The sequence below is a fragment of the Rhinopithecus bieti genome, unplaced genomic scaffold (genome assembly GCF_001698545.2).
Source record: "Rhinopithecus bieti isolate Rb0 unplaced genomic scaffold, ASM169854v2 scaffold_22745, whole genome shotgun sequence".
Taxonomy (NCBI): domain Eukaryota; kingdom Metazoa; phylum Chordata; class Mammalia; order Primates; family Cercopithecidae; genus Rhinopithecus; species Rhinopithecus bieti.
Genome location: NW_016810815.1, coordinates 1,063,445 through 1,081,161, shown reverse-complemented (window position 1 = coordinate 1,081,161; position 17,717 = coordinate 1,063,445). Strand labels below are relative to the sequence as shown.

The 17,717-nt window shown below is 49.7% G+C and overlaps 2 protein-coding genes across 17 annotated transcripts in view; one reads left to right on the top strand and one right to left on the bottom strand.

Moving 5' to 3' along the window:
- Positions 1–17,717, top strand: part of RALGPS1 (Ral GEF with PH domain and SH3 binding motif 1) — a 311,271-nt gene that overhangs the window by 164,302 nt on the left and 129,252 nt on the right. The gene's annotated exons all lie outside the window — the stretch shown is intronic.
- Positions 7,400–17,717, bottom strand: part of ANGPTL2 (angiopoietin like 2) — a 35,621-nt gene continuing 25,303 nt past the window's right edge. For both annotated transcript variants that reach the window (XM_017892874.1, XM_017892875.1), the window contains exons 3-5: positions 13,395–13,588; positions 11,737–12,007; positions 7,400–9,215 (exon numbers count right to left, since the gene is read on the bottom strand). In XM_017892874.1, the coding sequence (XP_017748363.1) occupies positions 9,016–9,215; positions 11,737–12,007; positions 13,395–13,588 (665 nt within the window). In that variant the 3' untranslated portion in view covers positions 7,400–9,015. The remainder of the gene's footprint in view (positions 9,216–11,736; positions 12,008–13,394; positions 13,589–17,717) is intronic.

The following is a 17,717-nucleotide window of genomic DNA, read 5'->3' as shown; positions in this document are numbered from 1 at the left end:
AAAAAAAAAAAAAAAAAAAAAAAGTGAATGTGCCATTCTTCTTCTCCCACTTGCCAGAGGCAGCCAGTGTTTGCCATGGGTGTGTGTTCTTCCAGACATTCTGATCCACGAATACAAAAAGACGTGCCTGTGGAGGGGCACATATGATATTGTGTTTTCTAACCAAAGTAGGAACATTTTATATGTGTTGTTTGCACATATAAACTGTCATAGATACTGTACAGTGGCAGCAAATCTAGAACTCCCCTGTTCTTTCTGGTAGCTCTTTGGCACCCACAGATGTATGGGCAACATGTTGGATATCGCCTGGATGAGTGCTTATTTGTCTAGCTATGTCCCAATTGACAAGTATTTAGACTGTTTCTAGTTTTTCCCTTTTACATATACAAGTTGAATATCCCTAATCTGAAAATCCAAAATCTAAAACATTTTGAGAGTCGACATGATGCTCAAAGAAAAGCCTCACTGGAATATTTTGGATTTCAGATTTTCAGATTAGGTTTGCTCAACAGGTAAGTATAATGCATATATTCCAAAATCTGAAAAAATATGAAACCTGTAACATTTCTGGTCCGAAGCATTTTGGAGAAGGGATGCTCAGCCTGTAGTGCAGTGGGGAGCATCCTTATCTGTGTGTCTTTACCCTCCTGTTAGAGTACTTCTGAAACACTGAGTGCTGGAAGTGGAATTGCTGGGGCAAAAACTCTGCAACTTTACAGTGCCTGCTGCTGGAATGGCCTCTGAAATGCTTGCAGTTATGTTTCTACAAACAGGATATGAGTATGCCTATTTTTTCCACTCTCACCAACACTAGATATTATCTACCATGTTTTATTTATGCTAAAATGATAGGCACAAGATGCCTTTTTAAAAAGACATATATATACATTTCTCTGCCCACCAATTCTCTTAGGCTCTAAATTAGGCAGCCAGGCCTTCAGGCCTCCCAGCCAGCTGATCAGCCACCCTCTGCCCTTGCCTCTGCTTCCTGAATATCTGTCCTTATTCCCTCTCCCTGTGTCCCCAGCACAGGCCTGCACTGCCCTGATTGATGAAGAAAGACTGCCTTGCTGTTGGGTTCCTGTGGAGAAGAGGCTGACCTAAATCCATCCCCTGCACACTTGCCTGGGCATTGGTCAACATTCCAGGCTTGGAGAAGGCTGTGTGCTTCTTTTAATCCTTTTCCCTTGTTGAGATGACTAGGGCGTAGGCCTCTGTCATCACATGGCCCCAGAAGGGAATTCTAATTCCACTCCCTCCACATTAACTATCCTTTTAGGCTCTGGGCCATTCCCAGCTCTGCTGAGGCTCAGGGCAAATGTGGCCTGTCTTTCCTCATCCAAGAAGCCCTCTCCTGGTACTGTGAGATGCCCTTCAGCTTCAGGATGTGCTGTAGCAGTGGGGAAGGGCACATCCCTTGAGCAGCCCATGGAGCTGGATTTGTTAATATTATGACCATCAGCAAGCACAGCATGGGACAGGCAGATGGCCCACCCACCTAGGAGGTGCCGCATGTGGCAGCGCTGTGGGAATGCCATGCAGATGGGAGAGATTGTCTGTGTCTGGGCTCCCAGCGTGGGCTGAGCTGGCCCAGAATGGCCATTCAGGAGAGATAGGGATACTTGAATGTCTCAGGGATGGCTGGTATTGAAACATGTCCACAGAGGCAGAATCCCAGACTAGGGCTAGTTCAGGCCTGACTCTGAGGTCTGAGAGAGACCTGTAAGCAAGCGCCAGGCCTGGAGGCATGGATATGGGAGATGAGCCGCCACTACTGGAACCGAGTTGCCAGATGATGAGGACCAGGGCTTGAACCAGATAGATTTGGTCATCTGGTGACTGCCAGAGCATCCACAAGTAGGATGTTTGGAGTAGCAAAGCAGGGGGCTGATGAGTCTGTAGGCTGTAGGACAGATGGCAAGAAGAAAAAGAGCTGCAGCCTGGCAAAGGATTGGTAGCCCAAGGAGCTGCAGAACATTCTCCAGCACTGCCCCTTGTTACTCCACATCCATTGTTTGAGATAAATTAGGCAGACAGCTATGGACAGGCTTTCTGACATCTAGGGACCTTCTGATATCAAGCTGCTGCTGCTGTACAGGCCACCTGACATATCCACTGCTATGGGCAGGAGGCTCCATATCACCGTGATTCTCAGATGTATTACTGAGTGATATGGAGTGACATAGGAGCTGTAGTGTGATCTCACTTCCTCTGTGGGTGTAGTGATCGATGCTGTAGAGGCAGGAACTCAGGAATCAGACTGAGTTGAGTTTACATTCTGAGTGTCAGGCTACATGCACTTGGGCAGCTCACTTACCTCTTTGATGTAAGTTTTCTATTATGTTGAAGAGAGAATAATTATAGAATCCACCTCACAGAGTTGTTGTGAGAATTTAAAGAGCCATGCATACTGCCTGGCACATGGAAAGCACCCTATAGATGATGGCTAGTATTAGTGCTATCCACATGAAAATACAGCTGAGAAGACTCTATCAGTGAGAACCCTGTTGCCCTCATATCCCTATTGAGAAACACAGCATATCCAGGAAGGGCAGCATACCCAGGGAGAGGCCCATCTGGGCACGGCCAGGTATCATGTTAGTTAGCCACCTGGCCCTAGAAGGGTTGGATGTGATTTCTGGGATAGTGCAGGGGTCAGCAGCAGGAGGGGCTGGAGAATAGGATCCCATCTGATGAGTAATGTCTGGCTGGCAAATTATGGTCCTGGAGAGGATGGGGACCAATAACATCTGGAGTGTAGTCTAGAAACCTTTTTGGATAGAGACCCAGCCTGTGACCCCTCCTTCTTTGGGAACCTACTTCCCCTGCTTCTCCCTTGGCACTGCACGCCAGCAGCAGTGTTCCTTCCACCTAACTCTGCTCCACGGTCAGAGCCCATAGAGTTGGGGTGGGTACTCAGCCCGAACTGGGCCGATTGGATCCTCTACCTGGGAGCTAGCATTGGAACGTAGATGTGCTGGCACTCAGATCAGGAGGACGTGAACTGAAAAATGCCGTCTGGTGCCATGTGCCGGGACAACTGCAGAGAACAGGCCACAGATGGATGCTTGATGAGAAGCAGAGAAAGAGACCCTGCAGGAAAGGGGAAAGCAAAGAGCAAGGGAGAGGAGCTGAGAAAGTTAATGCCTTGCATCTTGAAGGCTTTCCAGGCAATTTCAAGTTCCTGGCCCTTGTGAGGCCCAGCTGTGTCCCTGCCCGTGGACTTGGGGAGATACCTCGTGTCCTTATGTAACCAGCTTATTAAATGAGCTGGACTCAATCAGGTGTAAGAAGAAACCAACCTCATTTTTCCCTGTGTCCTTTTGAGCCTACTCTGTGGATTTTTCTTTTCCTAGTCAAAGCTGAGAACGTAGCAGGTCCTTTGGTCTTTCAGGTGCTAGGCATGAAACAGCCCAATCCATTGTAACAATTCCTCATTCCTGACAGTCCAGTGTAGGAATTGCAAGTCTGGACTCCTAAAGCTGACCAGCTGTAGAGGTCTGGAGTGGGGGAAGACAGATGGTTAGCTTGTTTATTTGTTTGTTTGTTTTGAGACAGGGTCTGTTTTTTTTGCCCAGGCCTGAAGTATGGTGGCATGATCTTGGCTCACTACAACCCCTGCCTCCTGGGCTGAAGTGAGCCTCCCACCTCAGTTTCCCGAGTAACTGGGACCACAGGTACATGCCATCATGCCAAGCTAATTTTTAAATTAATTAATTATGGTAGAGGCGGGGTTCTCGCATATTGCCTAGGCTGGTTTCAAACTCCTGGGCTCAAGCAGTCTTCCCACCTCGACCTCCCAAAGTTCTGGGAGGCATGAGCCACAGCACCTGGCTGACACACAGTCAGCTTCTTCACTGGATCCTGGCCAGTCCCGCTGCCTCCCCAACCTGTTCACTGAAGTTTCTGGCCCTTGGAAACAGGAGAGGAAGAAAGGAGAGAGAAGGATCCATCTTTCATAGCTGTTGGTAACTCAGAGCTCATGCCCTGTGGGTTTGCTAGATGCTCGTGCAAGCAACCCAGTGCTGCCTTTCCCCCTCTTGGCTGCTGCTGCTTCAGAATTTCCCTCCTGGGCACCTCTGACTCAGCTCCTTTGATGGAGTAATGTATAGCTCCCTTCCTGGCTCCTGTACTTCCTGCCCTGCCCCCACCCCCACCATCCAGGCAGCCCTCTGGTCCTAGGAAGCCTGAATTTGTGCCTCGGTGGGCTGGCCTTGTGCTCTCAACGCGGGCCGCTCTTCCCACTGCTCTTTGTGTTCCTGGGCCTGAGTCAGACAGGAGTGCTTATGCCGTCCCATGCCAGGCTGTGGGAATGGTCCCTTGAAGTCCCTCTCACCTGACTGAAGGTGGGTGAAAACACCCACCTTCCTTGTGGTGGTGGGAACACGTGAAGGACAGCTCATTCTCCCCTCCCCAGGACCTTCTTTCTGTACTTCTCACACGGCGTCAGGGAAGCCATCAGCTAATGCTGGAGAGCCAGTGCGGGGCCATGCCCTTTGCAGGGATGATCTTGCAGCTTTTATCTTGTCCTTAGCCTTTGAAGTCTCAGATAAAATTGAGGCAGAAAGAGCACCTTTTAAACATGTTGTTACACTTAAAAGCTTCCATTTTGACTTAATCTGGTCATGTGAGTTTCTCTTACTATAATCAGAGTCTTGACAAGTCTGTGTGAAACAGACAGGGGGGTCTTGGGAAATCAGAGAGGACACCTTGAACCCCCTAAGAGTATCTGTGAACTGTGAGCAGGGTACACTCCCATTACCATTGTTTTCAGTAATTCGAAGGTTTCTCTTTCAGTCTTGCTCAAATTGGCAAGATTTGGGGGAGAGGGTCTTATTCAGTGTCGCTTGCTCAGAAAACATCACTGTCTTCTGGCCCTGTTCCCCACACAAGTCCAGCAGATGGGTGCCCCTTGTTCCCCAAGAGACCAAGGTATTGGCTAAAACTGGGATGCAGGGGTTTGCCTGGGGCAGGAGAAAGTCTGGGCTTTATTGACGTCCTTCTGGGTCTGCAAATGCAATGCAGCCACATGGAGAACTTAGTAATAGTAGGACTCCTGTGATTGTAGGCCTTAAAAGGTCACTGATGGGATAGGAAAGGATGGTCTGGTTGGCAAGTCCCCAGGATGCTGACTGGCTGTCTTTGCTGGCAGGTAGAGCAGTTCACTGGGTACCCAGGCTAGGGTGCTTGGACAGAGCCCTCCTGCCCCATGCTCTTCTTCCATGCCACCAGCTTAGTAAGCTGACCCCCACCTTTCATTTTCTCCGCATCTCTGATGAGCTTATTCCTTCCTCTCCTTCTATATAGCCTGGGTGTGGTTTGATTAAGATTCAGGCTTGGGTATTGAGATGGGGTTTGGGAGAAATAGCTGATATCATGACCTGCTTTCATTTGAATCCTAAATAGTTTAGAAAAAGGATGGCTCTGCAGTGTCCTGCATGGCTTTCCAGAGCTCTCTATTTGGAGTTTTGGAGCCAAGACCCGTGACCAGTAAAGTTGGGCCTTGTTTTCCTTTGCTGTTGTTCCCTATGTCCCACATGCTCCACTCCAGATGTGTGTGGAGGGGTGATGATAGCCTGGGCCAAAATTAAGATATTTTCCTCAAATAGCATTCAGATTCCACTGTGATCCCAACAACTGACTAGGGGCTTAGGAGAAGGGAGTTGAGAACTCTTACTTGGTGCCTGACACCCAGCACCTTCTGGATTAATTGCTGCCGGGGCATTCTTAGCAGCAGTCTGACCTCAAGCCTCATTTTTGCCTCTTTTGTAAAGTGAGAATAATGATCCCTCCTTCACAGAGCTTCTGTGAAGGTGACGTAAAACACACACATGCACACACGCACGTGCACACACACACACGTGCACGTGCATGTGCCTGTTTCTTTTTCTTTTCTTTTTTTTTTTTTTTTTGAGACACAGTCTTGCTGTCTCCCAGGCTGGAGTGCAGTGGTACGACTTTGGCTCACTGTGAGCTCCGCCTCCCGGGTTCACGCCATTCTCCTGCCTCAGCCTCCCCAGTAGCTGGCACTACAGGCGCCCGCCATCACGCCCGGCTAATTTTTTGTATTTCTAGTAGAGACGGGGTTTCACTGTGTTAGCCAGGATGGTCTCGATCTCCTGACCTCGTGATCCACTTGCCTCGGCCTCCTAAAGTGCTGGGATTACAGGCGTGAGCCACCGTGTCTGGCCACACACGCCTGTTTCTAAGCACATGGTAGGCTTCAGTGCATATCAGTGCATCTCTAACTGCAGGTTTACTAGAAAAAGCTATCATATGGTTATGTCACTTGGTCATTAGGTAGAAGGATTGCTGGGGCCCCGGTATAAGTGCATTTACAATTTTGCTATATACACTGGCAAATTACTCTTCAACAATATGGAGTCAATTTATACGTCCATCCATAGTGCACACATCTGTCCATTACCTTGTCAACATGGATACTGGCATTTTTTTCATCTTTGCCAATCTGAGAGGCAACACGTCATGGTTTGTCCTTCACTTATAGCACCTCTCTGATTACTACTGAGGTTGACATCTTGTTTACCGGCCATTTGTGAGTCTTCTCCTGTGTACATGTACTTTGCCAAGTTTTCTGTTACAGGGTTTGCATCTTTCTTGATTTGAAAGAGGTTTTAGCATAGCATGAATATTCTGTATTTGCTATATATGTTTCAGATATTTTTCTCTTGTTCAATATTTGCCTTTTAATCTTGGTCATGTTTTATTTTTTGTTTTGTTTCTCGGAAAGCAGAAAATTGGAGTTCTGAAAAAAGTTATATCTTTTAGTCTTTTCCTTTAACTTTTGGGATTTCCTGTCATGCCTAGAACCAATTCCCAACCCACAGATTTGTTTTACAAGGAAACAGTTCTAGCGGCTAGTGTGGAAGTTGGATTGGAATGAGGGAGATGGAGAGTCCTGGTCTGGAGCCTGGTGCAGTAATTGAAGGGAGAGGAGATGAGACCCTATGCTAAGGCAGGCAAGATAGCTTGGCATGGAGGGATGGATTGTGCTTGGCAGGGGAAGGGAGAGGTCCTTGTTTTTGATCTGAGCAATTGAGTACCTGGGGCCGTTTGGTGAAAAGGGACCAGACCTAGAAGAAAGGTGTGTCAGGCATTAAGTGCACTGCCTGTAAGGTGCTTGGAGGACATCCGGTGGAGAAATCCAGGACACAGCTGGATGTGAGGAAGTGGAGCTCCAGAGAGCCATCTTGGCTGAAGTACTATTGTGGTCCTACCTACTCGGGAGGCTGAGGGTATAGGTGGTAACCAGAGATAGGGTGAGTGTGATTTAAATGATTCTGGTGTGTGTCCTGGTGCCAAATCTCCTCCTGGTTTTACTTAAAGAGGCTCTGATATGGGAGACCCCCAGAAGGCATTCTAAAACAGTAACACAGAGTGTAGATACATCCAGATAGCACTGATGGCTTTTATTGCAGATTCGTGTCATTACAAGGATAATCTGGGAATATATTTTTTAAAAAACCCTCCCTTTTATATACACAAAACATGCTACATGGTACACTTTGTGAGAAATGCTGAGGTAATAGGCACACACCCAGACATGGACAGTACCAAACATCCAACATCTCACACAGCCTGGCCCACGTGCCCACCGGGAAGGGTCTCACCTTCTTGACTCATCCCTTGCCCCTCCTTGGCAATAGTCTTGGGAGTGCTGAGGCTGACACTTCGTGGCCAACAGGACCGAGAAAGCCACCAGGCCGCAGTGCATCAACCGAGGGGTCTGGTGACCCCTGATTATTCAGCAACTCCTGAGAAGTGGCCCATTTTCATTTTTGTGGCACTTGTTCTCCAGGGAAGTGTAGTTTGGAGATGAGATGCGGACTCTAGTCAGCCTGAGAGCGTGGAACCTCTGGTCTGTAGCCAGCCGGGGGCTCTGATGATCTGATGCCTTCTGTTCAACCGATTATCTCCTGGCCAGATAGGTTATTATTTGTGTGAAGACTAAAATGACATGGAGGCTAAAGTATGAATGGAAGATACAAAACTGCGAGTGCATTATCTGTGTGACCGGTGGAGCTTTTGGCCTGGCCTTCCCTTCCCAACCAGTAACCTGGAGCCCAGAGTGTTTCCTGCTCAGAAGCTGAGGAATCTTGCCTGGAAAGAAGGGGCCGTGTGACAGAAAAGGCAAGGAGTAGGTAGGCGAGGAGTACAACAGAGCGGAAAGGGGGCCTTGAACTGCGGTGAGTGGCCAGGGACTGACACACAGAAGGCACTTAATGAATGGTGTCAAATAAAGGATAAGTGGGTGATGGATGGTGAAAAGTCCTGAGAATGGGGGAAAAGTATGAAAATGGAGTGGGAGGGAGTTTGAAATTTGATTAGGTGCCAAAAGGGGTTCTGAAGAGAAGAAGCTGGGAACCTCTATGTGAGAGGTTAGCATTGTAGACATCCTGGAAGAATCCAGGCACATGGATGCCAAGGGTGATCCTTTCAGTTGAGCCACACAGTCTGTGATCTACCCCCTTAGACTCAAGTAATGCAACACTAATGAAATGCTGTTCTCCTAAGAGCAAAGCTGCTGGTGACAGCTTCAACATCTGAGAACTGAATGTATGTGTATTTAGGTATGTAAGGCAACCCTATATATGGATCTAGATATATCACATGTGATGTATATCTAAATGCATATATATGTGGTATACACATATGTGCACAAGGGAGGCTCATACACATGTATATTATGAAGGTATTTTGCAGTTGTGTTTTTATTGTAGAGACTTAATTTATTTAAAGAAAGAGTTGTCTGTAGTCCTGTCCTGTCCTGGAGACATGAGGGGCTGTCTGGTGTGAAGGAAAGTAGGAGGGACAGAAAACACTGTATCGATTCAGTTCCATCATCTGCTGCAGTGACTTCGGAAAACAGAATCCAGCATCCCAGTCCTCCCAGCCTCAGGATGAACTGGTGAGGAGTTGTTCTTTGTGCTGTGGCCAGAGTGACCAGGGTAGGCTCCTGGCAATGGCCATGAGAGGTCAGGAGGGGGAGCTGGCTTAGTGGAAGGTGTTGGGGTTCGGTCGGATCATCATCACCACTTTCTTGAGTGAGTAAGAGCCTCCTCGGAACTCAGCCCAGTAGACTCCGTCCTGGTAGCGGCTCCGGTAATGGCCCCCGCGGTACCAGACCCCGTTGAGGTTGGAGTGGGCACAGGCATTATACCACCAGCCTCCCTTCTGGTAGTGGGCACAGTTTCCTGCAAGAGAGAAGGCAGTGAGAGTGTGTCTGGGAGGAGGCCATTCTACCTGTGTCCATAGTTTGCTCAGGGCTTTCAGCAAAACCCTCTCTGGGAGACATCTGGGCAGAAACTCTTGGGAAGTGAACCCGTCTCCATGGGTGGTTAGAGGCCATGCATCAGGCCTGCCTTTGAGGCTCAGCTTTATAACTAACTAACTGTGTGATCTCAGACAAGTGACTTAACCTCTCCCAGCCACTGTATCCTCATCTGTAAAATGAGAATAAAAATGACGCCTGCCGCACAGGACGGCTCTGAGGATTGAATGAGGATGCGTACTTGACACTTAGCCGGGGCTGGGTGCAAAGGAGGCCCCAAGGGAACTCCACACTTTGTGTTCTGATAGGAAATGGAGATGGCTTGAGGTGGGCAGGGAGGGAGAAAAGCTTTTCCTTAGGAATTTTTAGAGTTGAAACGGTTGGGTCAGGAGTCTTTATAGAATGACAAAGGAAGTGTTTAAGAAGAAATGCTCCTCCAGTCCTCCCCGGCTCGTATTCCATCCAAACAATTTTTTATATTACTTCACAAAGGAAAGGTATTTCCATAAAACTCTTGGCATTATCACATCATGCTGAATTTTGCTGCCAAGGACAAGCAGTTCAGAACAACAGTAAAAACTGTGGGAAGGTGCGCGCGGGCATGCAGGGGCAGTGCACTCTGTGGCAGGAGGAGAGGGGGCCACTATCTGCCAGCATTGCTCTTAGTGAAGGGTGGTCCCCACTTTCCTGACTAGGCCTCACGAGGGGACCCTGTACTCGGGAGAGGCTGCGCCAGTCAGGATTGTAGGTCGGAGGGCCCAACAGAGCAGGTGGCCGAGGCCGTGGGATGAGGTGAGGAGGTCACACTCAGTCTGAGGCAGAAAGCAAGAGGGGAGCTGCAGCCCAGGTTTTCCCAGAGTTTTTCTGGGGGTCCTTCTGGGTCATGATTCCAGGCCACAGGGACCAAGTGGCAGTGTTGGACTGGTATAGCAGGGAGATCCTTGGGCACGCCATAACCAGCCTCCTCTTTGCCAGCGGAGGCCCCACACACCTCCGGGGACAAGGAACTTGCCAACCACTGATTTTGTTGCTGGCTAGATCTGAGTTTGGATCATAGAACACAGTTTCCGCTCCCTAAGGAGGCGGCCCTCCAGAAAGGCGGTAGCAGCCCCTGCGTCCCAGGGTCTGACCAGCTCTGAAGGTCATCCTCCTGCCCTGCTCTTCTAGAAGCCTCGGCAGCCCTACTGCTTCAGAACAAGGGCCTGCTCCTCCTCCAGGGCCCCTTCGGGCTGAGCCAGTTCAGTGTCAGTGGGTAGATACGGTGTCTGTGTGATGTAGGGATGGGCAAGTCATGTCCTTCCTGTCCCCTGATGTTGGGAGAATTACCCTTCAGAATGTGGCTGCCATGGGGACCTGGCATGAGGATCCCCTCCACCTTAGCATGTAGGTTTCAGGGCCTGCCTGAAGTGCAAGCCATTTGTAGGACAGTCTCGCGAGCTCGCTTCTCAAGTGGGAGGGAGTAGCCTTCTGACCAATACCACATAGGAAATGTAGGCAGGAGAGGACTGGGTTTGCCCATGAGAGCAGACAGCCTGAGCCTGGAGGCGGCATCGGCCGTCAGGTGGTGCCAGCCTCAGGGAGGAGCGTGGCAGGGCCGAGATGCCTTCATCTCAAGAAACTAGGTGTTGGCCCTGGGGAGACATTAACTGTGTGGGAGTCTGATATCTGGACTCAGGGCCGGACCATATCTGTGTTTCTTCTAATTTTCTGTTTTTTCTCTTGTTTTTTTTTAATAAAGACTTCTTAGTAAAGACCTAGATTTGAAGCATGTGGTCTTAGACAAATCACTTTCTCTCTCCTATCTGCTTTCCTCCTAATAGCTTCCTCTCAGCACTGCCCTAGCATTACATGCAGTAACAGTGACCATGAAGAAAGCCAGCTTGTGTGGGGCCCTCGCTGTGTGCCAAATCCTAAACAAAGCACTTTGGGTACATTCTCTCTACGCTTCTCCCTACCCTGCAAGGTAGTTCTTGTCCTTCCTTCCAGATGCAGAAACTGAGACCCAGGGAGATTTAGCAGCATGCCCAAGGACACATGGCTGGTAGGAGGTGGGACCAGCACTGGAGCCCAGGTGTATGGCCCAGAGCCTGTGCAGTTGGTTAGCTCTATACCAGGTGCCTTGGACAGAGGTGGTGAGGCCACAGCCCAATACATGTCTTTCTGCATTGGCCCCAGTTGGCCCTGGTACGTGTGATTTGTATACCTCTTTATGTCTCCTCTCCCCATTTTTTTAAATTTGTAAATGCCACGCTGACCCAGCTTTGTGAAGGGGACCTGTGGGCAGGAGAAGGGACCCTCAGGGGGTGGTAACAGGGTCAGGCAGCTTGGCCCAGCTGCTTATCACCCTGGGATCTTCCCGTTTCCAAGCCCTGGAGTCAGGGGCTCTGGCTCTGGTTGACCTTTTTTCCCTGCCCTGCACCTAGGTTTGACTCCACTTTTCCTACCTGTGTAGACATCGTGATCTCTGTCCAGGGTGGTGAACTGCTTGCCATTGTGCCATGTAAAGGAGTCACCCGCATTGCCGTGGTAGCGCCCCAGCCGCAGCTTATAATACTCGCTCTCAGGTTCCAGGCGGAAGCTGGCGTATTCTGCAAAGACTTTGCGGCCGGACCAGTCCTCCATGGTCACCAGGAGTTTGTAGTTGCCTTGGTTCGTCAGCCAGTAAATGTTCTCCAGGCCCAGCCAGTATTCGCCATCAATGTTCCCAAACCCTTGCTGGGGAAAACCCGGGAGAGTGTTAATGTGGGGCCTGCAGTGCCTGTAGCCAGCAGGCCTGGCTGTTGGACACTCAGCCCTGGATAGAGGGGCCGGGGAAACAAGCAGAGCATGAAGCAGACCTGGTTCAGACCCCTACTCTACCACTGAATCTCTCTGTGACTCACACATTATTCAAAAATATGCAGAGTACCTACCCTGTGCCAGGCATCATGTGAACCCCAGATTCCTCGTTCTTACGTCAGGGAGGCTCCATTACCTTCCTTCCCCACAGGCTTGCTGCAGGAACAGGTGTGCTGTGGCAAGTGGAGGGCCTGGCACTCAGTAGGCATGCAGCAAGCATTCCTCAGACAAATCCCTGACCTTCACTGAGCTTCACCTCCTTCTCTGGAGATGGGCTGTGTGTGAGGGTCACGTGTAAACTCTAGTGCACCAGACAGGTGTGAGCTGTGACGCATGTGTCCCATCCACTGGGGCTCCCCTCTAGGTCTAAAACCTAGTGGTATCCACTGGCACTGGGTGGTATCCACCGGCATGGCAGAGCCATGTGTGCAAGGCGTCGTGGCTTCAGTTTGTGAGTTTCAGTGTCAGAGGCCTCAGCTGCAGTCACGACTGGGCCAATTGCTGGCTTTGCAACCCTGAGCAAATTACTCCACACTTTCACCTGTAAGCTGGGTCCATCACAGAACCTCCCTCAGGGGGTTGATACAAGATTAAACAAAGTAACGCATGAAAGCCCTTAGCATGGTGCTGGCATGGGTTGGGCACTTGGCAAACCGAGCCACTCTTGCCTTCCTTAGTGCCACCTTTGTTTAGAGGGTGAAGAACCATGTATGTCTGAGTCCTGGCAACTTTCCCTGCTACAAAGATGAGCATTTCAACTCCCTGGGAAGCAGGGAGCCCAGAGGATGAGCCTGGAATTAGGACTTGAGCATTGCCACAGTTCCCTACCAGGACTCTCTGGGGGTTTCTCCCAGGGACTGGGAGCCTTTTGGAACTTGCCGCTTCTGGGCTTTGAGAGCAGGTCTTTCCCCATGGAAACCCCAGTTGGGAATGAAATGCTCCCCACTCCTGGGCCCCCATGCCAGCATTTCTAAACTCTCACCCTGTCCTGGGGGGCTGTGGTGGTCTGGTCTACTAACTCTTGTCCTACAGCAGTTGCTAGCAGCAGTCAGAGGAGGAGCTGGTTCTCACTACTCCTGGTGGGTTTGCACAATGGCCCTGTCTGCATCCTTCTTGCCTTAGGTATGTGTGTTGTTGGGGCCGCACTGGCCTGGACTTGGTCAGCATGTACCTCTGAGTGGGCTCTTCTACTGGTCGCTCAGGCCTCTCTTGGGGTGGGCCAGTCACCTTGTGGGCAGCACAGACAGCCCCTGCCGGGTCTCACCTTGTACGTCTCCCAGTTCCTGAAGAAGTTAACAGAGCCATCCAGGCGTCTCTGGATGACAGTCCAGCCCCCGGGGTCGTGTCTCTGGTCGCACCACACCTGCATGAGGCGGTTGGTGTTCTCTGGCTTCACCAGGTAGATGGAACTGGTGTCGTGGCCGTCCTCCAGGGCCTGCAGGCAGTCTCTCCATGGGCCTGGGGACACAGATATGCATATACGTCACAGACCTGCCTGTCACCAGGCCACACCCCCAGCTGTACCTCAAGCAGGCACAGCCTCCGGTGAGGCTCCAGCTGCGAGCCACGGGCCCACAGTCTGAGGTAACCAATTTTTGTTTTGCGAGTTTGATAAATAATTGTAAAGATAAGAGCCTTGGACCGGGGGTCAGGATGCCCACACTCCAAGCTCACTTTCTCCTGTCACCCGCCTCACAGTGTGACTTTGGGCTGCTTCACTTCTCCCAGCCCTCAGTTTCTTCCAGTTGTAGAAGGGAGATCAGATTTCCCTCATACAGCATTGTCAGGATTACTGAGATCATTTGGGGAGAAGTTGCTGGGGTGATCTTTTTCAGGTTCATTGTATTAGGAAAAAGAGATGTGGACCTACTAAATGTGGCAACATCGGTCAGTGCATGCAGGCTCTGATGGCTTTGTTTCTGCAGGGAAACTCTGTTCTGCTGGATTACTGTTTCTGGGGGCCAAGTGCAGTTGGCCCCCTTCAGTTCTGACTCCACATCTGCCCTTCCAGTGACAGTGCTTCGTGATGACTGCTGCAGCTTTTACTAAATGAACTTCCACAGTCACGGGGGCCTAGGCCATGCCCAGAATTTGGCCATGTAGCCAGAGACTTTGGGATATTTCTGGGATTCACTCACTGCTCTTCAAGTGTCTTTTTAGGGAGCCAGGTTCCCTTTCAGCTCAATCTGTGTGTTTTCCAAAGGAAGCTCAATGAGGGCCAGATGCTCGACCTCATGCATTCTGAGGTCTTCCTGGCAGGCTCATAAACTTAAAGGATGATGTCTAGGATACATCCCAATCCATGGCTCTCTTCTGAAACTGAGACCAGAGGGTTCTGTGATTCTTTGTGACTCCACTGAGCCTGGGCAGCCCAGTCAGAAGGAATGGGTGTTCTACCACAGGTCTTTCAGCCCTCACCACCCCTGCCCATCAACTCTGCCCTCCCCAGGCAGTTTCTTATGCTCCAGTGTTGGTCACATCAGCAAGAAGGTACAAGCTTGAGTCACCAAGGGTCTGGACGGTCTGGGGCCTTTCTCATTGATCTGAGGAACCTTTAGAAGGCCTTCAAGGCCTAGCCATTCAGATGAAAATGGCTGAAAGAAAGAAGATCATGTTTTGCTTCAGTCTCTTCAAAATATTCCCCATAGGGCCGGGTGCACGTTGGGAGGCCGAGGCAGGCAGATCACAAGGTCAGGAGATCGAGACCATCCTGGCTAATATGGTAAAACCCCGTCTCTACTAAAAATACAAAAAATTAGCCGGGTGTGGTGGCGGGCACCTGTAGTCCCAGCTACCGGGGAGGCTGAGGCAGGAGAACTGCTTGAATCCGGGAGGCGGAGGTTGCAGTGAGCCGAGGTGGCCCCACTGCACTCCAACCTGGGCGACAGAGTGAGACTCCATCTCAAAATAAACAAAAGAAATAAACAAACAAAAAAATCCCCACAATGAGACTGGTTAAGGATGAAAGTGCCAAGAAAGTACCATTGTATATGTTCTATCAATTTTTGTGTTTATTCAACAACTGTGTATTGAGTCCCAGCCTCTGCAGATGTGGTGCTGGGCAGCGGAAGCTCAGGGCAGGGTGGGGCTGCTCTGATGCCCAACGAGGGAGGAACTGACCTCACTACCTCCTCCCCCACTTGAATTCCTGTAGATCCTGTCCTTTCTCTTTCTGTGGGAATTGAAGGGAGGTGCCCATCAGTGACAGGTGTACTCAGCTTTTCTGGTGCAGGTCACAGTTCTCACATTCCTTCCTGGCTGGTGTTTGGGCTCAACTAGTTCACAGGTAATGGTTATAAACCAGAAAGACTTAGGTTTCTGGTCTGTGTTAGACATCTCAGGTGGGCTCTGCCTGAGGCCTTGCAGGAAGAAGCCTTGTGTTTGAGCATTCATCCACCTAGAACCTGACGGGAAGGCAGGCGCTGTCTTGCTCATTGCTTGCTTCCCACTATCACCCTGAGAAGAAAGATTGGTTTGGGTGCTGACAGTTGACTCAGGGGGCTTCTCCCTTCATCTTCCAGGGAGAAGCTTCTCACCCATTTACCTTTTTGCCAGGCTTCTTCTCCAAAGGATGGGCAGGACCCAACACTCCCCACCCCTGGGTAGCAGATGGGGCACAAGCAGCTGCTTCCTTTGGCAGTGCCACTTCCTGCCTTTCCCCCACCACCCCCTCAGTATCCTTCCTGGGGAAGGGGAGGCCAGACCTCCAGAAAGAGCATTTGTGAAGGAGAAAAAGGTTTTGGTTGTGTTCAGCTGAAGCCCCAGGGACGGAGGCAGAGAATGGGAGTCTGTCCCCAACAGCTGGAGCAGAGCGCCGGTGGGCGTGGGAGGCCTCCTAGCTCCTTACCAAGTCAGCAGCACAGGAGAGGCCATTTGATGCGAATACTGGTGACGGAAGATCCGGCAGAAGCCTGCAAAATAACGCCCACTGAGAGCGAGCAGCCCAGCCTCTTACTGCACAGCTGCCAGGACTGCTGCAGAATTGTCAGATGTAAAGGCTGCCTTTGAAGGCGGCGCCACGTAGGGAGAGGCTGTGGAGGCTGCTGGGGGAGTGGCAGTTGGCCTCATGGCTCCAGCTGGGGCTGCCTTTGTGGGCGCCATCAGTGATCTCAGTTTTACTTTTGGCATTTCCACCAAGGGCTCTTTTTAAAGGCAAGTGTTTTTAAATGTTTTGGGGCTACTAGTCCCTTTACGAATTTGGGGATGGTTCTAGATCCTTTATTCAGAAAAATGCACAGACTCACACAATTCTGTATACAGTTTCAGAAGGTAATAGATTCCCAGAGTCCCAGGTTATAAACTCCTTGCTCTAAGAGTCATGACTGAAGTAGTAATAATAATAGCCAGTGTGTACTGAGCATTTCCTATGGTCCTAGGCACGTATTTCAACAGCTGACCCTCCTGACACTCCTATGAGGTAGGAAAGCAGACCCTGTGGTCATTAGGGGATCCCCTCGAGGTTACCTGGTGGGTAAGGGATCCAGCAGTTGTATGCACCCAGGGCGTGTCCAGAGCTCACACACTAAAGTACTCCTCTTTTTCCCCAACTAGAGCAAACTCAAGAATAAGGGACCCAGGCTGACTTAGCTCTGTGTCCTTAGAACTAATGTTAATCTTTGCCAGTCAGCCAGCGACAAAATAAAACATACAAATTTACAGTTCTTTGTCAAAGTGTAAAACTTCTAAAAATCTTTAATGATTTTTTTCTTCCATATTTACCTTTTGGTGTTCTTTGCCCATTTTTCAACTATTCTAGTGTCTGTTATGATGTAGAAGAAGTTTTTCTTTTTTAAAAAAAGGCAGACGTAATTCTTTTAAGGCTTTCTAGAATAATGGAGTAGGTATCAAATGGTGTCGAAGTGTTTAGTATTTTCTGCTGTTACAGAAAATGTGCGTGTGTGTCTGTACACTGAATTTCACATGACAATCAGGCCCCATTAGCTTCTGTCGAAAATACATATTCAAACACAGTTTCCCTCAGAACCCTTAGTAGACCTCTATGAAATCTCCTGCATTCAAACACATTTCCTTTTCACACATTAAAGGCACCAGTGACAAAGGTCAGAAACATCAATGATGGATGAAAATTAGTCAGAAAAAGAATTAACATTGAAAAATTGTCAGCAGTAAATTTATGTGGCTCCCTTAAAATAGCAGAGACAAAACATCCTACTTTGAGGAGAAATCCACAACTGTAACATATAAATAATACTGTGAAAAATCTGTATCTGTTCCATATAAATAATGCCCTCGTAGGGGGCCAGGCAAGGGTCGGGCCTCCATGGAGGAAGACCTGGCTGAGGAAGCGAGGGCTGGAGGAGGACTCCACACTTGGAGTCAGGAGCCCTTGGCTCCAATCTCGATGGCCTCACCTCTGCACAGTGTGACTTTGGGCTGGGTCCTCATTGAGCCTCAATTTCTTCTTCTGTGAAATGGGGAAAGGACCATAGCTATTCTGAGAATGTCATGAACACAAGAGCGGCCAGCATGGGGGCCAGCTGGGGCAGGTGCTCTGTGAAGATTATCCCTTTCTGTTTCCTTTGATAGATGAAAGCTGACATTTTTGAAGTTGTTCACCCCCCCCAAC